Source organism: Lepidothrix coronata, unplaced genomic scaffold, assembly GCF_001604755.1.
Source record: "Lepidothrix coronata isolate B3197 unplaced genomic scaffold, Lepidothrix_coronata-1.0 Scaffold65, whole genome shotgun sequence".
In the NCBI taxonomy this organism is placed as follows: Eukaryota; Metazoa; Chordata; class Aves; order Passeriformes; family Pipridae; genus Lepidothrix; species Lepidothrix coronata.
This window is the reverse complement of record NW_016690245.1, coordinates 1,753,833-1,778,324: the sequence shown is the minus strand read 5'-3', so window position 1 is coordinate 1,778,324 and position 24,492 is coordinate 1,753,833. Positions and strand designations below refer to the sequence as shown.

Sequence of the window (24,492 nt, the reverse complement as noted above, 5' to 3'; positions counted from 1 at the left end):
ACTCTGTTGTGGGGTGAGAGAAGCCCATGGAAAGGATAGTGCTCTCCTGCCAAGGGTATTTGGTATCACACAAAACAGGGTAGTACCCTCAGCCTGCTAATATGGCAATGACACAATTTTTCACATTACTTCTCATGCACCTTGGTTCATAAAGTTTTGCCCTTACCCTCAAAGTCCAGCCCACAAGAAATTGTGCTCAAACCTCACTGTGGAACTGAATTCACTCCCTGGACAAGGCAGCAAAGAGCACTTAACGACCTCAGCATGCATGTCCTTTTACTTGGCACCTTGAGTTTGTTTTGCTCCCTATTGCCTCAGTGCAACTTCCCAGATATTCTCCGTATTTACCCTCCTGGTCTGGAAGGAGCCCACCCTTCAGGTGACAGGGCCTCTGGCCTCTTGGTCTAGACCTTGAGACCATGCCTGCTGCCTTCCCCTCGCCTTCTTAACCTTTAGGGGGCAGTTCCAGTCCCTCTCCTTGTTGTGGCAGAATGCATGACTTTACCTCATCCTATAAAGTTGTGCAAGAACACTGTGTAGTGGTGTGTACAGCATCCAAAGGGCTCTCAGGACTCAGGCAAAGAGCTGTTTGATTTCATGAGCTGCTGGAGGAGAATTCCTTGGTTGGTAGCATAATGTACTAAGCCTTACTGTTTTCTAACATCAAGGAGCCCTGATCTTCAAACAGGACGATCCTGTTCTAGGAGCTGGATGTTGTATATGTTGTCTCCTCTTGATTCTGGGAAGAAGCCATGGCTTCCTATGGTCCGAGGGTGCCTTGTTTTGGGGGTTGCATGCACAGAGCCTTGCTGTGAATTTCTGTTGTTGGATGCTGTGACTGGATTTATCCATTTATATAAATACTCTATAGCTTTTTGTGAGATGAGAACTTCTGTGCACAAAATCAGTGAGAAATTTGTCATCACATCTGAATTTGTTTGATTTCTAGTGAGCACTTGATTGAATCACAGAGAAGTGACATCTGCTATGCTCTTAATACCCTTGATGAAGCTCTCAACCACCCTGACTATTACTGCTTTTCCTGGGCATGAAGTATTTTTCTGATAGCTCTTGCTGGGATTAAATTCAGGCATATTGCAGAAATCAAGATTGAGATTACACAAAACTGTTTCTACTGTGAAGAAGAATGTCTCTACAACTGTGTGTCCTGCTGATACAGATAATTTTACACTTTTTCTATACTGCTAGGTGTAAGGCAGTAAAGATTTCTGGTTCAATTTCTAAGTTTGGGCATGTTTAGAAAGGTGATTAGATTGGGTATGTGATCTGTGTGGATTTGATTTAGATCAAATCTCTATAAGAATTCAGAGGTTCTGGTTCACTCCTGTCTCTAAAAATAATCAAAGTTATGCCTAAACTATAGCTGGGGACTACCACCCAAACTTTGGCTGTCTGATACACTATCTGCTTTCATGCATCTCTTTGCATTTTCAGTTGACCTAATTAGCTACTTGACACGGTTTGAGTGGGACATGGCCAAATATCCCATAAAGCAGCCGCTGAAGAATATATCAGAAGCATTAGCAAAGGTAAATTGCAATCCAAATTTTAAGATGTCGTCATGGGGAAGCATGTCTTTTGGGAGGTTGTGATCCCTCCTTTCACTGCAATCAGTGGAAGCTTTGCCTTTGGCTTGGCCAGGAACAAGCTCAGAAGCACACACTTCATACTGAAGCAGTTTATATTATTTTAATTTCTACTGCAATTATAATGATACGTACATTGAAACCTAACCAATCTGTAAGTATATGGCACTTAGTCAGATTTACTACAGTACATTGATGTGTTTTGTGTACTTTAATCCCCTTCATTGTGAAACTTTATTTTTTTCATATACTGTCCTATTATTCTCCATCTTGGAGGGTTTTTTGTGAAATTGTTGGTCTGACATTAAATCAAATGCCTGCAGGCTGGATGAATTATTTACACTGTCAGCTCATTCAGAAAGGTGTGATGTGTTGTTTAATGTAGGTAACAAATGAAACCATGAACTTGCCCCTTAGGTACAGCTTCGGCACACTAACAGCAGCAGCTGACTGAATCCTACTTTCTGGAGAGGCCTTTGCCATGGGGGAGGTCTGACACCGGTTCCCTCTTGGCCACAGTCCAAGTGGTTTTAGGGGGGCTGACAGCTGTGTGCTTGTGTTAAGGTGCAGTGGTACTGGGATGGAGGTGAGAACAAGGCTGCCAGCACTGTGTTGAGTCACTTTTTTTTACTTTGTTTTAGCAAGTGACTCAAATAGAAACAGACATGAAGACCCGATCAGCTGTGTACAACAACATTAAAGGAAATTTGCAAAGCCTGGAGAAAAAAACTATGTAAGTATTTTGCATTGGGGATGCTGCATGGCTGAACTGAGGGCAGTGTGAGCCCACACCTATTGCTGTGCAGAGGACCATGTGTGTTCTGGTGGGAACACTTTTCTGGCTTTGGGGCATGCTGAGTAGCTGCAGACACAGTGAAAGTCAGTGATAGGAAAGCCGGTGTAATCAGCATGTCTCAAAATCAGCTCAGGGACAGTGCCGTTCCTAATGGGATTTTATTGGCAGTGTGAGAAGGCAGTCTTGGAAAGAGTCAAAACTAAATGCACTGTATTGTTCTGATGGGACTTCAGGGAGTCAGAAATTAGATGAGCAGTGTCAGCTGGTGGATTCCTTTGCCAGACAGAGCTGTGTCCTGTGTTCTGAACAGGATTTGCAGAGCCCCCATAGGAAACAGCTCTGTATTGCTTGTTCCCGCACCTCATCGGCATCCCACTTATATTTTTCTTTTCTTTGTTTCATTCTGTTGGTTCAGGTAATGCACTGTTCGGGCTTCCCAAATGTTCTCTCTCCTGTCTTCGTCTTCTTATGGTCTTTACCTCTGTCAGTGCTGATACGTGGGGTTTTTTCTAGGATATCATTGGGGAGAATGGTAAAATCCAGTAAGTAGTAAATTCAAAGCAACTTAGATGATGCTGTGCAAGCCCTCACCCAACACATGCTCATATATGCCACTGTTTCATACTCAGGATCTGGGCACAGGACACAGGTCCTTGCCCTCCTGACCCTGCAGCCAGCCAGGTTGGCATCCTGCTGGCCAGGCCTCCAGCCAGGTGATGAGGAGGAAGAACGGAGACCTTGTGGTCAAGGCCTATCTTCCTCTCACCATTTCATTCTCCTTTATATGCTGACAACTCTGGTGTCTACCTGTGCCAGATACCTTGGGTTGAACAAACACCCAGTAAGTTACTGGCCAGTTAATTAATATTTAGAAACTACTGGTTTAGGTCCTTTTCACTTTTGCCCAGTGACAGGGAGGACGATTCCTCTCTTGTCCTACACACTTGGTGCCTTCCAGCCATGCCCAGTCAGCCCTGGCCATCTGCATCTCCTAGGAATTAATATGATCAAGTGGGCTTAGTCTGTGAAGACCTCCTGCAGGTCCCAGCCATGCATGAGACTGCTGCTCTCACTGCCCTTCAGCAGGAGGTATCTAAGTGTGCTTGGCCATGGCAGTCCAGATATGCCAGCGTTGCTTTGATGGCCTAGGTCTGTACTGAAATAGCTTGCTCTGCCTGAAGCCTAGTCACACAAGCAGTTCAACAGGCTTCCTAAAGAAAGCAGGTGTCTCCCTCAGGAAGTGGCAATGACTGGAAGAAGATGTCCACTTCCTGAGCATCTGCACCCCTACTGTAGAAACAAAGGCAGCAGAATGGTGTAGTTTCATATAAAGGGCATAAACTAGTCACCGATATTCTGTCATTAGTATTAGTTGTTTTTTGATCCTTTTTCTTGCAGTAAAAAATATGAAATAGTCATTTCAGAAGTGTAGCTGTGTCCTTTAGCCACCTCCTTCTTGGCCCTCTTCTACCCCAGGATACACTATTAACAACTCCACCCACAGCACAATAGCTCCAGTGTGCTGCTGCTGAGTTCCTGCTAGTGTTATTTTTACTTTGCCTTTTTCACCATAGGGGAAATCTGCTGACCCGGACCCTGGCAGACATAGTGCATAAAGAAGACTTTGTTCTGGATTCTGAGTATCTTATCACGCTGCTCGTCGTGGTGCCAAAGTAAGGCAATAGTGTGTGCACAGATGCTTGATGTGGTGTTGAGTTTCAGGCCCAAGCACCGGATCCGGGCGATGCTGAGTCAGGTTGGGGCACCTCATCAGCGCTGTGGCTGGGACATGGGTGGAGCTGTTAGCAAAGAAGAAAGAATGGTTTCTGCCAAGAGTGGTGCTGGCACAAAAGGAGACAAAGACTGCTCCAAAACTGTAGCAGGACAGAATTGGGATGTGGGTTTTTAATGGTTACGAGTGCATTCTCAATCAACCTCCTGAATAGTATGAGCTAAAAGAAAAACAGACTGTTACTGGAGCATAGCCATAACCTGTCCAACTCACAGCCTCTGCTGGCCATACACTGCATCTGCAAGTGCCTACATGCAGGATGACTGCCACTGCCATCAGTCATGAAAGTTATACAGTGTCCTCCTCAGAAGCCTACACGAAAGTTTTCCCCTCCATATGGCCCTGTCCCAACACACACATAAGGCACCACCATCACTTTTCTGTATGTATCACAGGTTACAAAAAGCTGAGATAAGTTTATTGAGTTTATTATTTGCCCATTCTTTCAGATTCCTCCTAAAAACAGACTTCTTGCTTTGCAAACTCTTACCATCCCCCAGATCCCTTTCTCCCAGTGCTGGCACTCACCATGATTACAGTCTAGCATTGGATCAGCAGATGCACCACACTTACCCATGGTAGGGGTCCTGGAGGATGGGACACTGTGTGGCAACCTGGAATTATGTGCCAAAAGCCATGTTCTTCCCACAATCAGCTTCCTGTTGTGAACCCTTCTTCAAGCTGAGACCCAAGTGAAAACTGAGGGTGTAGCATTGAGGGAAACATCTCAGCTGGTGACTAGGAAAGGATAGGAGAGGCTTAGTGTATCTTAATGACATAACCCAACACAAAGAACTCCAACCCTTCTACCCTAAGCCATTAGCTTAATTAACTACATATATCAACACATTTGCTTTCCAGTATATAGTATTTATTTACTGTGCTTTGTTTTGTGTTGCTCAAAGGTCAAGCTACATACAGTGGCAGAAGACCTATGAATCCCTCTCAGATATGGTAGTGCCTCGCTCCACCAAGTAAGTGAAGTTCCAAATTAAGCTCCCTGTTTGTTCCAGAGATCCCTGCTATATTTCAGCCAAATTGCTGGATCCTGGAAGGAATCACTTATCTAATGCATGGGCTCCACATTAACATATTTTCAATTGAAACTAGAAATTACTCTGTTGAAGGGAAGTGCAGATGAAAGAAAAGAAAAAATAATTTTATTACAATTAGCTTGTTGTTCCTTTTTCAAGTAATCTAGTTCTTTCTACTTTCAACCATTGCCTTTGCTTTTTTGTGTAAAACAGACAATTTGCTACAATAATCAAGGCATAATTCAAACATACGCAATCACATACAACTTTATGAAAACTACTTTGCAAGAAGATCAAACACTAAATTTGCATTTTAATTGCTTCTTGCTGTACAATAGAATAATTCAGCATACTATCATTTGCATTAGCAAATGCCATATTAACTTATCCTTTCACCTTAAATATTCCACTGCTCAGCTCACGCAGACCACGAGGTTCAATCCAGGGCACAAAAGCTGACAGTGCTATGACCTGAACTGGAAGAAGTGGAAGCAAGCTGTTTGCTACTGCCTGTCTCAAAAACACAAGTGCATGGAAAGGTGGGGGAACACTACCAGGAAACATAGACAAATCAGGCAGGCAGAATGTGTGTACTACAGTGGGTTCAGGAACTTAACTCATTGAGTTTTACATTGGAGATAGTGCAGCTGGTGCTAGTAAAGTCTTTGTTCCCTGTTTCAGTCACAACAGTTTTCAAAAAGCAGGGTGTTGTTCAGTATCATAAATGAAAATAAAGAGAACTGCGAAAGAGGAAGGTGAGGAAGGTAGAAAAAGGCGTGAGGGATTTGCCATGACAAATCACAGCAGTGGATTTCCCTCCCACAGAATGATTGCTGAGGATGCAGAGGGAGGACTCTTCACCGTGACCCTATTTAGAAAAGTGATGGATGACTTTAAGGCTAAAGCCAGGGAGAACAGGTAAGTGACAATGACTGCTAGTCAGGGCAGGCTAGTGAGACATAATGAAGATAAGGTGAAGCTTATTCTGTGTGCAGTATGCTGAATCCATCACTGAGTTTTATGACTTCTTGACTGCTTGGGATGCTGCTGGCCCTAAAGCCACTGACAAGGCAGGGTGGGAAGGAGCTGTGGCAGCAGAATCAATGATCCTGTTCCTAAAGCACCAAACTACAGATCCTGGAATTGTCCTTCCTGGTCTCACGCTACTGATAGCAGGAAGCTGGCTTTCTAGGATTGACTTCAACTCCCACCCTCCACATACTTTAGCTTGTTAAATGGCTACAACTTTCTGTACCTGCTTCTCCAGAAGCAAAAGAAATGAGTGTGCATTTTGCCTGGACTACAGCATGTGAGAGCAAATGTCATTCAATTGTAGGTTCATGGTTCGAGAATTTTATTATGATGAGAAGGAGCTGAAATGTGAAAAGGAAGAGCTGATGAAATTAGCTTCTGATAAGAAACAACAATATGTAAGTAGCCCCTCAAGCTGATGGCCTACATAAATGCAGCCTTTGCTACCAGCATGCCTAAGCATCTCTCACTCAGAAATGGCTTTATGGTTCCAACAGTCTCCTGTGAGCTCCATTTAGCCCATAAAACTGAGGCATGGGATAAATAACATGATTTGCCCAAAGTCATTTGAGTTTCTGATAAACTGGGAGTCACTACCAGGTGCCTGGGAACTGTCCCAGCAGCCCACGATGACCTCAGTGGTGTGTTAGCTATAGGGCTGCTTCACTCAGCGAGGGGATCACAGTACTGTTGTGTCTGTTCTCATAGGGCCCATTACTGCGCTGGCTGAAAGTGAACTTCAGTGAAGCATTTGTGGCTTGGATTCATGTGAAAGCCTTGAGAGTTTTTGTTGAATCTGTCCTGAGGTAAGTGAGTAAACACACAGTGCAGGCAGAGATTGCTGTGAAAGTCAAAACGTACAGTTCTCTTCCTGGTGCAGTTCCTTTGTGGGTGGAACCCTTACACACCTTGGTTTGTGTTGGTCAAGGTGTGTCCCTTGCACACTTCCTTCCAGGAGCTCAAGGAAGACAATACAGATGGTCACAAAAAAGGTGACACACAAATTTGATGAAAAACAGTTCTTTGGGGGCACTCACAGGGAAGTGGAAAACAAAGATACTATTTAGTTGACTTTTGGCTTCAAAAAGAAAATGCTTTCCAATCAGGAGGCAGCATTGTTTCTGCAACACACCATCAGCTGGCATGCCTGGAGGCTGAGGAGGGAGAAGGGCAGGAGCAGAGAGCTGTGTCCCTTCGCAGCAGATGATCATGTATGTTGATGTGTTTCAAGGTATGGCCTTCCAGTAAATTTCCAAGCAATGCTGTTGCAGCCAAATAGGAAGTCTGTAAAACGCCTGAGAGATGTCCTAAACGTGGTCTTCAAACACCTGGATGAAGTTGCAGCAGCAAGTATAATGGACGTATGTATTTGAACTGCAAGTGCACATGCTGTAGCTTGCCTCAGCTTAGCCAAATGAAACTTCCACTGCCCAGGGGCTCCAGCATGCATGTCCTCACATCTTGCAGTGCTAGGAGCTAGAAGCCCTGGGTGCAGCTCTAATCCCTGGTGGTTACAGACTGGATTAGGGTAATAGTTAGGCTCAGATTATGATGCAGATGTATAGAGATTGCTTGTATTTTCTGTTGCAGCATCTGATGTTCACAGCTACCAGAACAAAATAGATCTGCTCAATTATGGCAGTTCCTCTGTGTAAAAGGCTTAAAGTCCTTTATAAACATTCAGATCAACACCAGCAAGAAAAATGAATTTGGAGCTAAACGCTAGGACTGTGACACCTCTGTCCCCTGTAAAAGGCTGTCATAAATAACCTAGGCCTTAAGCAAGCAGTACTTGCTTTCACCTTCCCCAGATCTTGAGTGCACAAACATTTTAGGCTAAAGTAATAAATAAACTAGCAGGCCTTCAAAACAGCCTAAAACCAGCAAACATGATTCCCACTACGCTAAGGGAGGACAAAGAGATGAGTCGCTCTAGAGCTGACACACACAAAATTGTTACAAGTTCACGACAATGAAGCCCGAATTCTCAATGCTAGTTATGTTAGACAGCCTGAAACAAGCAAAGACCAGATTCTCAGTGGTGAATGTAGGAGAGGAGCACAAAAGCAATCCCCTGTAGCTTTGAACTGCCACTAAAGTCATATTATTTCCTTTTCCAGCCTGGCATGGACATCCCTGGCTTACAACTGAGTAACCAAGAATACTATCCTTATGTCTATTTCAAGATTGACCTCAGTCTTCTTGACTGCAGTTAAAGAAAAATTGCTCAAGCTTCATCTATTAATTTTCAAGACTCTAATGTTATAGTAAAATGATCTTTAGCTGCTGAAAGTCAAATTAAAATGCAGATGCTGTAGCAGGATGATCTTCCTACCACTTCCAATAATTTTTACAGTGACTTCAATATAAATATTCCTTATTCATAGTTTTACAAAAAAATATTTCAGAGGCAGGAGGTACTATGGTAGTATTTATTTTTTTTGGTAAATTACAAAGATGGAGTATCTACAGGACTTGAAATAAAACAATCTAAAAAATATGGTGGCTAATGGGTCTACTAAGTATATACAGTCCTGTTTTTCTAACAAAAAAATACCCTAACAGAAAAAGTAGAAAGCATCAGAGCAAAGTCCAAAGTTCTTTTAATTTAACAAAAAAAAAATGCCAAAAGCTTAAGAGGAAAGATCCTCAAAAATGCTGAGGAGTTTATTGTAGTATGACTTATAGTCCCAAGTACTCGTGAGTTTAGTTTTTGCAAAGATAATTCAGTTAAAACAGTTCCATTAGATCTCATCTGCTGGGATGACTTAAGAGTCAGACACATCTCTTGCACCAAATCAGCAAAGTTGCTACTGGTTCTGACACTGCCTTTCACAGGGATGAGCTACAGGCAATCTCTTACAGACACCAAATGACAATTATCCATATTAGGTTATTTCCTTGAAAGAAGGGGAAACTTTCAGCTCTTTCATTCCTCACTTACAAACAAGCTCATCACATGAGGGTCACTTCACTAGACACCAATATACAAGACATGGAGAGCAATAAAATAATAGTATTTTTATTAAAAAAGCAGCAGTAAACATCCCTATTCCCAGTTCCCCTTCCAAGGAAATAGCAATTTCAGATCAAAACAATGTCAGATGGGAAGTGAAGAAACATTACCCAATTTGCTGGAGACAGCAACAGGGTGGTTTTCTAATAGCACCTGGAAATCCTCATGCGCTAAAATGGGGATTAGCTTCACCACCAATCCAGGGGAAAGACCAACAACTCCCAGCATCTCCCATTGCAGCAGCAACCGCACTTCCATTGTATTAATGATTTTATGAAGTCTGGCACAAAGAAAGAGAAAGCCCCTGAGAAGCAATAAGAAAAGGAAGACTAAAGAGCATTTAAACTAAGATTGTCCATCTAATCAGGCTTTAGGCCAAACTGTCAAGATCTCACAGCAAGGGGGTGGCTTAGGACTCCTGTCTGCACAAGCCTCTCTATTCTACAGTTCATTTTTCAAGAGTCATCCAGAACAGGACAGCTTGTATCATGTGCACCTTTCTTATTCTATACAAGACTAACACTGTGTGTCAAAAAATATTTTATTCTTTAATTGAAACAGAAGCTGACCAGGTTCCACCTCCATGAAAAAAAAAAAAAATTACATTTAACGTTGGTTACACTAACAGCCTCCAGTAACACTCAAACAGCACACTATCCACAAAATAAAACCCAAGATGTTCCAAAGAAATATCCATGTTGTCCTCAAAATATTTGTAACACAGAATACAATCAAGTTTACTGGTTATGACAATTCATAGAATTTCTGCAATGTTTTCTTGAGATGCGTACAGTCCACTGCTGCAGTGCATCAAACAGCACAGTTTGTCATGTGCTATTCTCCACATAAAGGCCACTGGAATATCCGTCTGATTGTGATCCAGGCTGCAAACTGCTGCGCAAACTCTCCCAAGAAAAAAAGTTTCCTGAAGATCTCACAGCTCATCTTTATCCCAGTCATCCAGATCCACATCACTGAGATCAATGTCGTCTTCAACTGGAAGCTGTGAAAAAGGGAAGGTTTTGTGCATGTATTTAGAAGTACTTAATGCCAGGAGATCCCTGACTTAGAAATATTCTTACTTCATCCTGAGAGTGAAGCTCCCTCCCGTCATCTCTTTCGTTCATAAAACTAAAAGTGCATTAAGCACAGGACAAGTGATCAGAGTTTGGACTGAGGCTTGTTTTCTACTAATAAAAATACTCCAGATGAAGGCAATACAAGTAAGCTCTGTAACAAAACTACTACCATATTCCGTGCTTTTATTTGTCTGAAGTAGATCAAAGGACTGCAGTAACTTTGTTTTTTACAGCAATGTTGAACCTTAAGAATGTCCACTGAGTCACTGTGTTATTTATTAAACAGTTTACCCGACAAACTTTCTGACAGTAAGACCTTGATGTCAAGGTCAGCATACCACAGAACCAAAGTCTCCACAACACTGGGGTCTTGAATGCATGCACTACCACCTCCCTTACTCAGCACTGCTAATGCACTTCTGCCTCAAGGGATTCAACCTTCAGATCACATCCTATCAGCTAGGCAGGAGCATCTGGTCCACAATGTCAGACAATCAATTTGGCATTTGGTCTGCTGGCAGGATTTAGATAATGCAAAACCATCAACAAAACTTGCCACAATCTTGTAAGAACAAGAATTTTCACACTGACAGTTCTTAGTTACTCTATTCTGTCACTTCTGAACCCAGCAGTTCATCAGCACTTTTAGAAATGGAGCATCTCTTACCTCACCATCTTTGCCATCCCAAGGTTCAACTGAATGAATTTTGGGGAAAGCTCCACCACCCACTGGTGCTGTAGAGCCACGACCAACAGAGAGTTCCCTGAGAAAAAACATGTAAAAGTTAAAGTTCAGAAACTTCTCCAGCCTTCCTCCACCTGGAACAGTGCCTGCTTCAGATAAAAGGAAGTCAACTTTAAGATTTCATCTCTTCAAGCAAATCTGAACTGTCTTTTGGAAGCAAAAACTTTTCAAATTGAGAAGTAGAAAATGACAGAGCCCTTAAAGCAGCATTGAAAATTTACAATTGGATCCAAAGACATCTGTGACCTACACTATTTCATATTTCAGCAGTGTAACAATCATGGATAAGTACAGACATTTAACAGTATGTTGTTTATCACTTAAGGCAACTCCAAGGAGAGTCTACAATTCTATTTGTGGAAGTCACCTGCAACTGTTACTCAAAATTACCACAGATCTTTTTTAGTGAAGACTAAGCCTCCATGGGTTCCAATGGATACAAGGTAACCAGCCTCTGAGACACTCCTTCCTGCCCTTGCTAGTTAGGCTTGCTCAAAAAGCCCAGCATTAAAACCCTGAGGAGCTAATCCCTTTGCATTCTTTCAGAGGCAAATAAGACTGAATTAGCATTCCTCCCTAGGTGGATTCCACAATTTTTGTGCTCTTCACAGTGCCAGTTTCCTTACTTGTAGTCAACACTGCTGAGACTACCTATTAGATTACAGAAGCTGCCTACAGCAGCTGAGTTAACAGCCAGCCACACCAGCTGTGATTATACTTTCTCTAGGCAGCACAGCTGAGCTGAAGCGTGGAAAGACAATACCAAACCAATTACCCAACAATATAAGCTGTTAAATTGGCTGTTGTGTTCTGGAAGCACCATCCACCCTCCCCAGGAGAGGCTTCACGAAGATGGATTTTATAGACTAAGAGAATTTGCCATGTCTGAGAAAGGCAGATGCTTCTCTAATGTGCATTAATTAGTACAAACTGTCTGGTATTTTTCTCTTCTTGCATCTGAATCCTGAATTTTACTTGATGCCCTAAGAATGTTTGTTTTTTGGCATTAAGAAGAAAGTCTGATCACTTGGTAAGATCTTACCTGTCTGATCAACAGGTAAGAGAATATAGCATTGATTCCATTAATCCAGCAGGAACAGCGTTCAGTTAATGTGCTTCTTAGGGCAAGGTGTGGAGAGGCTGTTGCATTTGCTTTTGCAATTCTGTCTGTCCTATGCCATTCTCCAAGCAAAGACATGGAAATAACACTGCTAATGTAAGCTCTCAAAGGCTCTTGCATACGTTATGGCAGCCAGTGCTTTACCTGGAAGCAGAGTTCCCACCTCACTTTGACCACACCGAAGTAAAAGTTTAAGTTTAGCTGCTCTGTATCAGTGTTGCTGTCAGCTTCTGTTGTCCTCGCCATTTCCCTTCCCCATTCCATTCTTCTCAGCACTGGTTCTTGCCCAAGCTATACAAGAGGCAGTTTCAGGGAACTTGTGCCAAGCACTGAGCTACTGAATTTTTGGATGGATTGCTTCAGCAACCCAAATCAGTTTATCAGGTGGCAGGAGAATGGGAGGTAGGAGGGGGAAGACAGGATTAGTCTGAACAAGGAATATGAACAGTAACATACAGAACCTCAACAGCACCCATTTAGATACCCAAACTGGGAACTTCCCAATTACTTATGACTAATCAGAATGCATCATTTGAATTAAATAAAATTGATTACCAAGTTATTTCCTGAGTTACAGAGAAGAATTTTTCAACATCAAAGCCCATTTCTGACAAAAGTTGTGCCAAAACTACCATTTAAGTCTAAACGGCCAACTTAATTTTGCACACCACAAAAAGGTAGTGACTGCTTTATTGCAAACCTCACTGAAATCATTCCTTACTCCAGTGAATTCTAATCATAATTCTCTTAACTGCGCAAGTTTTGTCTGATCCTCAAGAGTCTGATTTTGGCCTAAAGAGTCACAGCCCCAGTTACAGAAATATTCAAGTCACTTAAAGATTTCATACCTGAGAAACTCATTAATCCCTTGCTCACTGAATGATCCTTTCAGAAGGGCAAATTTCATCTTGCGAGCATTAACAGCAGCCATTGCTGGATACCCAAAGCCTCCAATCCCCAGAGAGCTCTCAAGATCTGACTGAGCACCTGCTTCTGTCCACAGCCACCTTGAGGAAAAGACAAAACAGAATATTAACAATGAAGATAGGCACTACAATAATTTTCAAGTCACATAAATTCTGCAACCCTGCAGAGTTCAAGCGGGGCTCTGAACTGCCCTTGACACTGGCAACTGTTACTGATATCAGCAGGGAATAGCAGGGTCCCGATCTTGAACCTTGCACCAGAAGAAAGCCCCTCCTCAGCAGCACCTCTAGGCCAGACCCATCCTCACAGCCACTGAAAGCTGGATCAGAACAGCCATTGCAGAGAAAGAACTAAAGTGTTACTGAAGTGAACAAATTGCTACACTTTTGCCTGTATTAAGCAAGGTTTAAAACTACTCAAGTCACAGATCCAAACATGACAAAGTCCTGCCTAAATATCACTATAAAGAACTTTTACCTAAGGACACTCAGTATTTGTTTCTCACTGGTCAGGTCTCAGTTCCTGTAATGCTTAGCAAGTCCCCTGAGTAACCTCTGGAATCAGCCAATCTCAGCCTTTTCCCCCAGGCTTTCATGCCATTCTGCCCCTTTTCACAGCAGTCTGTGTGACAGAACAGCACTCACTTTCCAATTAAGTTCCAGAGATCCTCACCTGCACTTGAGAGGAGGAGGCAAAGCCTGATGGCCTGCTTCTTTGACAGCATGAAACTTGTTAATAAACTGTAATTTACCTTTTTTTTCCCCTGAGAATTCAACATTCATACTGGCAGACTCTCCCACCAGCAAAAGACTAAAAGAAACTGCCCTAAAATATTTTAGTATTCAGGACAAGAGTAAAAGTTGCTTAATCTCATTAATGCTTCAATATCTTGTAAATGCAGAATTGGAGGTGGATGAAAAGAAAAAAAATAGCAGGTTATTCTAAAGTTACAGCATTCCCTCCTCTGGTAATTAGTGAAATACCACAGTATGCTACCCTGAACAAGGAACAACTCTGATCTGTAGTTAAACTGCTATTATACGAATTTTATCCCATTACCTCCAGAAATGCTCACATCTTTTCCAAGATAACCAATCTACAATGACACTTACCCCCACATTTTCTTTTTGTATTTTTCAGCCATTTTTAACATGACATCCAGGTAAGAATTTCTCCCTGAGGCTCCTGTTAGACAGAATTGGACGAGTTAAAAACCACAACTACATGCTCTAAGTGACAAATTCATACAGAAGTCTGCTTGCTTGTATGTGTACCTGTGTCAAGAATATGAGGCAAGACAGAAATTATGCACAGCTGATGAGCATCACAAGTAGTCTTCAGAACATCCTCACTAATTATCTAGAAGAAAGCAGCAGAAAGTCAATGAGACTTGGTTATTCAGTTATGACTGCATTTCCCTCCAACAGCCTTATAATAACTCCATCCTACAAGGTAATAAGCACTGAAACAACTTGACACAAAAGTTGATGAGTCTCCCCTACTTCAATGGTCCCGCAGCACAAGAGTAATTTACAAAGTAAATTTACAATTCACAAAATCTTCTGTAGAGACTTGCAGCAACAGTAGAGTAAGTGGTACCAAATAAGGCTTACAGAAAGCACAATAAGATGTCACTTGTTGCTCAAAATCACTGTCCTTGCCCTGGGCTGGGAAGAGCACCCCCAGGACCGTGCAATGCCTGCTGGCACAAGGAGAGCCAGCAGTGAGCAGCTTTTGCTGCATGTGAGATCGTTCAATCAACAGTAACAGCAATACTGGGTTTGTGGGATCTGCCTCAAAAGGAATCGATCCAGTGACCTGCACCAGTGGTCTCCAACCTTTGATTGTGCACCCCACCAGTAAAAAAATTTTTAACCATGCAGCCCTAGTATCTGTAAATCAATTATATACATAGACACATAAATAAATATGTACTAGTATATTAACATTTAAAGCATAATAGACATTTTAGAAGGATGAGAAATATGAACTAAGCACCATTTAAAAATATCTTTATTAATCCTACAAATGTTTTAGGTTTTTTCCTTCCTGCATCCCAATGGATTGTCTTGTGTGCACCTCACTTTGGAGACAACTAATCACCATTTCAAACGTACCAACAGAAAGTGGAAACCAGAAGTTGCCATACAGGGGATGGGGTTTCTTGGGCAAGCAAAATTGCTTACCATGCACCTCCCCAATGGACAGCTTACAAATGACAAAGCCCTGCCCTCTTTTTGTGAGAAACAGATGGGGCACAGAGCCCAGCCTCTTCACTCACTGAAGAGCGGACTCACACACCCTGACACCATCCTGTCTGTGCCTTCACTGCATCAGTTCTGATCATCTTTCAGTCAGCAACAAATTCATAGTAGAAATAAACATTTAGCTTTCTGTTATTTAAGACTTGTCACCCTTTACCTTCTGCGGCAAAACAGTGCACAAGCACTACACTTAGGCAGTTTTATTTACAGTTAGTATAGTCCTCTTAAAATTGTTGCCTAGAATATGATGGAAAAGCAATTTGAGAAAATAATGTAGAGGTACCTCCAGGAGCTCAGGTGGTGGTGCATTATCAGAAAACAGATCCAGAGCACGAGCAATGATATCAGATCTAGTTCTCCCACCATCATAATCAACAGGATCTTCACCTTTTTGGAAGATTTTAATGGTGGGAAATCCACGAATCTGCAAGACAAGTTTAAGCCATCAGCTCAAATAAACACGAATTGATGGTGGAATTGAATACTGTAGAAATTATCTGCTTGTCCAATGTGTTCTAGATTAAGAGCAAGGGAAGAGATTTAAGATTTACATGTATCAAGTCTCACAGCATGTTCTTGACTTAACTTGAAGACTTTTGTAGCTTTCTACCTGTGCAACAATTCAAAACAAGGTTAACATATATTGAAACACTGCTTCAGTGTTTGGCTGATGAACCAGCAATGGTTTAATCTCAATTTAGATGCACTAAGCTCAACAGGTTTAAGTATCATGAGGACTATCTTTACTCTTCATATTTATTAGACATTAGTGTCCCAATTTGTCTGTGTGGGGACAGCACTTTGACTACATGGCAACAAGTGGACGTTAAACTCCCTCTGCTACACTTCCAGTAAAACTCGCTCAATGTTCCTCTTTGTCAGCCATGTGCACTTAACAGGGAAACTAAGCAGCACACTGTAAGCTCTGTGGACTGTACTAAAAATTAAAGAGTATCAGTTTATTTTGGGCGAGCAACACATCTGATCTGTGCAGCCAATACTGTCAGAGTGATCTCTGCTAACTGGTTCCAAGGTGTATGGGTACACGTGTGGGTTCTGGAGATGCCCAGCCAGCATACAAACAGTCTGAAAAGAGAGACCTCTCACTTTAGATGATAAAGGCATACAAGATCTTATGGAAATAGATGACCTTTTTCATCAGCAACATCGAAATTTATTCTTTTCCTCTCTCCCCATTTATTTTTATTGTTACTGACATTCAGGAATTAATTATTTGTGGAAAAAAATTGTATGCATCATTATTTTTAGCACAAAACTTTTAAGTAGTACCAGATTAAGGAACAGTTCAGTAAGCATTGAAAAGAAATCTTACATAATAGAGAGGGAAAGAAAATTGTAACCACTGCAGAGCACACTCACCCCATATCGCCCTGCCAGCATCTGATTGACTGTTGCATCTACTGCAGCCAGCTTTACTTTTCCTTTTGTTTGTTCCTTCACCTCAGTGGCAGCAGCTGCCCATTCTGGCTCCAGGCTGAAAAACACAGTACAAGTGCTCTAAGCTGTTTGAGAGTTAGCAAAAGTATACCACACTTCAACATTACATAGTGCATTCCACTCAAGGAAATAAAGTCTCTGCAGAGAATGACAAGAGAGTTATTCCAAAGGAGACTAAGGTCCTGCATTAAGGAAATAAAAGCGTAGTATAACTCCTGGATCTTATTTCTACTGATAACTGAGAATTTTACTGCTAAGGAACAGTGCAGCCAAAGCAGCACCAAGGGGCCCCGAGCAAAAGCCCACACATTTTTATTAAAACACCTTACAGAAAACCCCACTTCTGGTGTACCAGAGATGGAAGGTCTCTTTTAGGGGGACTAAGGGTATCAAACAAAACCAAGCACTAATGGGAACTGAATTGTCAAAGAAAAGCCTCATTTACTTTTTGCAGTGCCCACACCACGGGGCATAAAACTCCACCATCCACACATCGTCACTATTGATGACGTTCTTATCGAAGGTGTCATCAGTCAGCTCAATCACATCCTTCTTGTCTCCACCTCCACTCTCCCGGCTCTGTAAGAAATAAACAGACCCTCCTGTAAGAGGTAACCAAAGCTGGTTTCCCACATAAGCCACCTCCTGTGTGTCGTGTTGTACCAAATGGTCTTTATTTGAGTAAGATAAACAACGGGCAGTGTTAGGTCATACAGCTTTCCCATTTTAAAAGTGTCAATACACACAGCCTACTCCCACAGCACTTTAAAGAAACAGCAAGTGAACCTTCTCTTGAAAAAAAAAGAAAAAGAGAAATCAGGTCAAACTGACTACTGAGAAGATGTGGGAACACTTTCCCAGTTCTTCATGCTCTGATCTGTCCAAGAACAAAGTGCTCTCCAACCACTACCTCCATCTGGAACTGTGTCCCGGTTTCCAGGCAAAACAAACATGTGGGAGTGCAATATACACTACAGGGTACATTCCACCCAGGTCTTCTACCTGGCCAACCTGAGGATGCCACAGTGTACTTGGATTTAGAGATAGCAGTAGGAGCCAGAAGCTTTTCAATTTACCTTCAGGGAGGAAATTCAGCAAGCCAACTTCAGAAAAACACTACCATATTAAAAAAACCTATCCATCCAGTTTAGACTAGGACTAGGCAAATGATACCTGAACCACTTGGATAATGGGGCTAACAGGGACCTCAAAGTTCAAAAGGAGATGCACCTGGGGAATAACAGCCCCATACACCAGTACATGTTGGGGACTGACTAGCTGAAGAGCAGCAAGAGAAACCTCAAGGTCCTGGTGGTCAAGATGAATACGAGCCAGAACTGCACTCCTATGGTAAAGGTGGCCAAGAGCCTCCAAGCTGCACTAGGCAGAGGAGTTGCCAGTAGGTCTGAGGAGGCAATCTTTCCCTTTGCTCAGCACAGTGTGAAACACGTGGAGTGCTGGGTCCAGTTCTGGGCTCCTCAGTAGAAGAGGAATGCACACACTGGAGCAAGTTCGGTCAAAGCTGATTAAGGGTATGTGATGAAAGGGTGAAGGAAAGTAAAGAAAATGACAGACTCTTCTCTGCAAAAGCAAGAGACAAAAGGGCATAAGTTGAAATAGAAGAAATAACATTCTATGATTCTATTAACTTAAATACAAGAGAAAGATTTCTACTGTGAGGGTGATCAAACACTGGAACAGGTTGCCCAGAGACTGCAGTCTGCATGGAGTGTCAGATCTAGGAGATACCCACAACTTGATGGGACACAGCCCTGAGCAATCTGCTTAGCTGACCCGGCACTGGGCAGGGGGCTGGAGTAGAAAACCTGCAAAAGTCTCTTTCAACTTCAACTATTCTGTGGTGGAATCAGGGGCACAAGCTCTGACCTCCTGTACAGGACAGTCTCCAGTTGAAAAACAAACACACATTCCCTGAAATACCTGTTTCCCAGAGCTGTATCCTCCACTTCTGCCACTAAGACGTTCTTTCACCAGGGACCGAAGAGCACTTAGAGCAGCTTCAACAATAGCATCACTTGTCCTGCCACCTGCAATGCAGCAAAGTAAGTGATTAAACCACCAAAAGGCCAGTTTAAGGTCAGCTTCTAACTCAGTTACAAGCAGTATTCCCTCACCCTAATGATTTTTCAGGAAAAGCAGGACTGGGCTATGAGTGATACAGTCCTAGTGGTGGGACATCTGACTTCAGCACAAGAAGCAGGACTGACTTCACTACACTTTTTAGCAACCCAGCTTATCTGATGAGGGGTGACTGTGGCAAGCTCCAAATAAATAGGAAGAAAGGAATAATTCTTTGGAACTGTCTATCAACCTCCAAAAACTACGAACTGCAGGTGGGACTGTTAGTCCATGCTAAGACATACACACTTTGGTTAAACCAGTCCCACCCATCCGTCTCTGAGTTACTATAAGCACTAGACAAGGAGGAAATGCCACACAAGACATCATCAACAGCTACCATAATTGCTGTATTCAGGGAAGCTTTTAGGCATGTAACATGTATTACAGCATCACATTTACCCTGATAGTCCTCTGCTTTATGTTTGTTGGCTCCAAATATCTTGATAGTTGGAAACCCTCTGACTCCATACTGTCCACCCAAGGACTGATGTTTATCTGCATCTACTGCACCCACTTTCACTACACCCTGCAGAAACAAAACAAGAAACAACACCTAAGAGAAGACTTCTAAAGTGATTTAACACATTTCACACTCTGCTGGGGGCACAGAGGAGGGGGAGGGGGTGAAGAGGGAGGGACAGTTAATAGGACTGTAAGAGAACAGTCACCAGAGGAGAAGTACTACCCCCCAAAAGCATTAAATTACAGAACATGTAATATATGTCCATTTTTTAATTCAGCCTGACTAACTAAATTTTAAATTGTTTGGGTTTTTATTTAGTTGGGGGTTTTTTGTTTGGAGATTTGTCTCTTTGGGTTTTTTTTTTTTAGAAGGGGAATATATATTTTACAAAGACAAGAACTCAGCAAATCACTACATGACCAAGTTTTTTGTAATTAGAGAAATACTCATTCCCAACAGCTTACAAAGCTGTTTTCAGTTCTGGAAAACAGTAATGGGAATTCACACAGACAAAACTGACTTGCTTCCTCCACAATTTAATGTCTTTTATAAAGGAAAAACCCCAAACCAACCAAACAAAAATCCTGACTTTTTAAGTGCCTGAATGACTACTTCTCTGGCTGGACAGGTATGGTTAGAGTGATAATGGTTTTAAGGACCAAACCCCACCTCCATGTTCCCAAGCCAGATGGCAAACAGCCAAACTCTCTTAAATCCACTGCCATAAGCACATTTGAAAGGCTAAACTTACTTTTAAAGCTGTTGCTGCTTTCTTCCACTCAGGGGTTAGTCTTTGACAATGACCACACCTTTTAGAAACAAACAAACAAAAAACAGTAATTGTCATTCAGATCTGACAACTATTTCACAGTCACTCATTGCAAACTGTGGGACAATGAAGATTTACTCATAAAGAGGAGAAGACATGTCACAACATCACTTCATCACAGGCTTCAAAAACCTCCACACTATATAAGTGCATGCACACACGTATATGCAAATATCTGAATAGCTACCTGTCTTTCCCAAAACAGAGGCAAACGTGAGCATGAAAATACAGATTTGCACACTAATCTGCTTGTGGTAAGCTAAAATGGACCTGTGATAAGGCCTAAAAAAATTATTCTAGAGGTAACTTCTTAACTAGCAAGAGTTTGTGGCACAATTCCTGGAGGTGTCTGAGGGAGAAAACCAACAGCATATAATCACATCATCACAAGTCTGCAAGGAGAGGAACTGCCAATTTCCTGTTCTACACTTCATTGCTACTGTTCAATAAAGCTTCTCATTGCCCATAAACTGCAACACTAGAAGAGGCACAGCAAGCCTTCCCCTAAACCTCTCCGTCCAGACACAGTCAGGGTGTTGCAATGAAAGGCCACTTTCTCCAGAATGTGGAGCTTTGGGATGGCAATATCACAGAGGATTTGTACAAAGATGGAATATATATCACCAGAATTTAAATGGAAGAGACTCTGTGCTCTGGACATGAGCAGGACAGGAGACTAAAAGAGATGCTAAATTAGGAGGCACAAAGCCAGTAGTTTTCGATGGAAAGTGTAAATTCTAAGTGTGAATTCAGATTTGTGCTTTCACATTAGAATTACATTCAGAACCACACAAGTGAGGGGCCTTTTCACTTAGCTATTGCACTGTAATCAGCCATTTTTAATACTAATTTCATCAGAAAACCTGAAGTAGTAAAGTGTATAAGATTTTGTTATCAGACCCTGTTTGCCAGCTTGAAACAAATTCCTGCCTTCTTCCCTCATGAGGATATTTAAAACAAGAATCCCAAGTACAGCTATTTTGCTAGTCAGAAAGCCATCAAACCGGCAACTGTGCTGCCAACAAGTGAAAGAAACCTTGGGCTGATCAGCAGAAAATTCCTATGCTGCTCCTCTGTGTAAGAGCAAGCAAGTACACAGCTGTAATTCTTACCATGGGGCGTAGAACTCCACTAGCCACAGGCTCTCACTCTGAATGACCTCCTTGTTGAAGTTAGTTGGTGTGAGCTCTATCACATCATCACTGGCCGAATACAAACCATTAACTGCCAGGAACAAAGTGCAGCTCACGGTGCCTACAACAAAAAGCAAAGCAATCAGCATTCCTGTTCAACATTTATGATTCTCCTGTTGCCATGGCTAAATCATCTCCCCACGCCGTGCAAATCAGCAGGGGTGGGAAGGGATTCCAGTCTGACCACATAAAAAAGGAAGTTAAGCCAAGATATATGCTTTCCCTCCTCACTTCAAACATGATTCCACAGGACCACGTAATATAAGCTCTGTGCCTAAATCTAGCTGGAGTTAGGCCACTCCTGCTATGGCTCTCCAGAGCACCTTTCATCAGAGCTCCTACCCTACCTCCTACTGGTACCAGAGCACCAGAACTTCCGCAGGGTTTCCCACATAAAAATTCCTAAGCCAATTGTTCACACCTCTTGCACAGCAGGCAATCAAGCACTTTTTTTACAGGATCACATAATGCAGGACTGTCCTAGCTGGGCTTGGCACAGTTACACTGATTTTAGGACCAGCACTTGATGGACTGGTAGCGTAGTGAGTTCCTTCATTCTTGCTCATGAGGACCTTAGTCTACCATGGATTTCTCTCTGTTGTATGACAGGTGAATCTCTCTGGTTAACAACTCAAGCACTCTGAGAATACTAAAATATAACATGAAAAGATACATGGAAATTGCTTTCTCTTATGACTTTGTACTTCTGATCATTTTTGGAACTTATTATTGCTTGAGACCTTGTACACAAAACCTTGTAATCCTTCCTTCTACCAAGTCAGAGAGATTGAGAGATGATTTGATGAGGAATGACAAGCTTCTCTGCAACAAAATCCACCCAGCAAAAGACTTCTCTTAGTCCACTAAAGACCGGGGGGAGTAAGAGCCCAGACACCCAAGTTAGAACCAGACAAAAAATAGCTTTGCTGCAACTGGTTAATAACTTGTATGGGAAGCTACATATTATGTCTTAAGACTGAATGTGAGAGGAAGACGCTGCTCAGTGATGCAGAAACTCTACAGCACATGGTACACAGACTGCACAGCATCACCCACAGTTTATTAGTCCCACTCAAGAAGAGCCAGTTCCATCACCTCTATTCTGCAGCTGAGAGAAGCTGACAAAAACATCTTCCAGGTTACTCAAGCAGAGATCAGGACTGAATTGCCACACTACAACCCACTGCACCACTATCCTTTCCTTATGGTTTCTTCTAGCACAAGGACCCAACCCTTTTCTTTTGGGGTGATCATTATTGGTTTCCAGCACTAGATTTACATGTAGATTGGCTCTGTTCCTTCAGTATGCCCATACACAAACAGCACTTAATCAGCACTGATCAACTGACTTTCCAAGGCGATCAGTGGCTGTCACAGCATGGCTGTCACAGCATGGTACGGTGACCTACAGTAGCAGCTGCTGCTGGGACAGAGTAAGAAAACAAGCTCCCTGAATGTTACAGTCACTCTCGAGAGCAAAACCTTCTCTAGATGGAATGAGATCATTAAATTGAAATCAGTGTATTTTGGTATCACCTTTTAGGTAATCCTTGACACAATACATTCAGAAGACTGAATCGCTCAGTCGTTACTGTCCCTTCAAACAGAGAAGTTCTAGCTTGTGTGAAAACAGTTGCTAAAGAGAACTCACAAAATAAAGCACATGGTGAAATGCACCTAGTCACGTATCGCTGTATTTTTTTTAAACTATGACTCATGAATGTTTCACTATAGAAAGGAAAGTTATGCCACCAGTTCAAGGTTTGATTCATCTTTAGCAAACAAAAAGATCATTTTCCTACAAGCATCTAAGCCAGAAAAATTCAAGTCTGTCCTTGTTATTAAGGCAAAAAGAAACAGATAATCTGATTTCAAATGTTGTTTTCTAACGCTGGCAAATCACACAGACATGAGCGTTATTAAACCAACTAAGGCAGCTCCATACTGCTATTACTCGTCTTCACTGAACATCAAAGTTCCAGCTCTGAAGATCCGTGAAAAAAAGCTTTTGTCATGGGATGATGGTGATTATTCTGTGAACTTCCTCCTTCAACTACCTCCTCCTCCAGCAGCGCTCGGCGTGCCCGGAGCTCACAAATCCCTGTACACGTGCGCCCGGCGAGACACAGCCTTGGGCAGCGCTCCCGGCACCTTCCGCGTTTCCATCGAGGGGCCCGAGTGGGAATCGTTTACCGATTCCCCCGGCACACAAGATGCGGCAGCAGGGGGAGGGGAAGGGGAACACCAGATCCTCACAGGCACCTCCGTTTGCCTTCGGTCACCGCTCTCTCGCTGCCCCTTTCAGCACCAGACCCCAGGGCAGGACAGCCAGGCAGGCACAACACCGCCGCTTACTCAAAGCGGGTTTTTTATCTATTAGGATGAGAAATAATCACCGGTTTATTTATTTTTTTTTTGTCGCTGGGATCTTTAGGCCTTTAGGATGTTTAGTATCTCCCAGTCTGCGCTCCGATAACGCACCGAGCAACCCCCACCCCCACCCCCTCGGCACAGAGGCCACCGTGTCAATTAGACCATGGCACTGAGTGCCACGTCCAGTCTTTCCTTAAGCATCTCCAGGGAGGGTGACTCCCCCACCTCACTGGGCAGCCCGTTCCAACATCTAATCTGCTCTTCTGTGAAGAATTTCTTCCTAATTGACAATCTAAACCTCCCCGGCACAGCTTAAAACTGTGTCCTCTTGTCCTGCCGCTCGTTGCCTGGGTAGCCCCTTGGCTACAAGCTTCTTTCAGGAGGCTCCCCGTTCCGCCCGTGACCCGCACGGCCCCGGGCCCCGCTCCCCCCACCGCGACGGAGGCCGCAAAGCTGGGGAGAAAGAAGCCACATCCCGCCGTGCTTCTCCGTGTCCCGCCGCCCCCTCAGGCCGTTCCCCGGCCCCTCACGGCTCTTACCCCACCACAGCCGGCCCGCGCCGCGCGCCCCCATGGCTGCCCCGCACTCTCAGCTGCTGCTGCTGCCGCCGCCGCCGAGGCCC

At 42.9% G+C, this 24,492-nt stretch overlaps 2 protein-coding genes across 2 annotated transcripts in view; one reads left to right on the top strand and one right to left on the bottom strand.

The window, feature by feature from the left end:
- Window positions 1-8,751, top strand: part of ATP6V1C2 (ATPase H+ transporting V1 subunit C2) — an 18,132-nt gene extending 9,381 nt beyond the window's left edge. Inside the window, exons 4-12 of the mRNA XM_017818118.1 lie at window positions 1,456-1,550; window positions 2,249-2,340; window positions 3,978-4,076; window positions 5,101-5,169; window positions 6,055-6,147; window positions 6,566-6,659; window positions 6,970-7,067; window positions 7,493-7,622; window positions 8,382-8,751. Coding sequence (XP_017673607.1) covers window positions 1,456-1,550; window positions 2,249-2,340; window positions 3,978-4,076; window positions 5,101-5,169; window positions 6,055-6,147; window positions 6,566-6,659; window positions 6,970-7,067; window positions 7,493-7,622; window positions 8,382-8,477 — 866 coding nt within the window. The 3' untranslated portion in view covers window positions 8,478-8,751. The remainder of the gene's footprint in view (window positions 1-1,455; window positions 1,551-2,248; window positions 2,341-3,977; window positions 4,077-5,100; window positions 5,170-6,054; window positions 6,148-6,565; window positions 6,660-6,969; window positions 7,068-7,492; window positions 7,623-8,381) is intronic.
- On the bottom strand, window positions 8,680-24,492 carry PDIA6 (protein disulfide isomerase family A member 6). The gene is made up of 13 exons (XM_017818117.1): window positions 24,410-24,492; window positions 21,417-21,558; window positions 20,227-20,284; window positions 19,412-19,538; window positions 18,812-18,918; window positions 17,316-17,449; window positions 16,793-16,907; window positions 15,696-15,836; window positions 14,423-14,507; window positions 14,261-14,333; window positions 13,070-13,228; window positions 11,024-11,120; window positions 8,680-10,280 (listed from the first exon to the last, which is right to left on the bottom strand). The coding sequence occupies exons 1-13, from the start codon at window positions 24,441-24,443 to the stop codon at window positions 10,212-10,214; spliced, it is 1,341 nt and encodes a 446-aa protein (XP_017673606.1). The 5' UTR covers window positions 24,444-24,492; the 3' UTR covers window positions 8,680-10,211.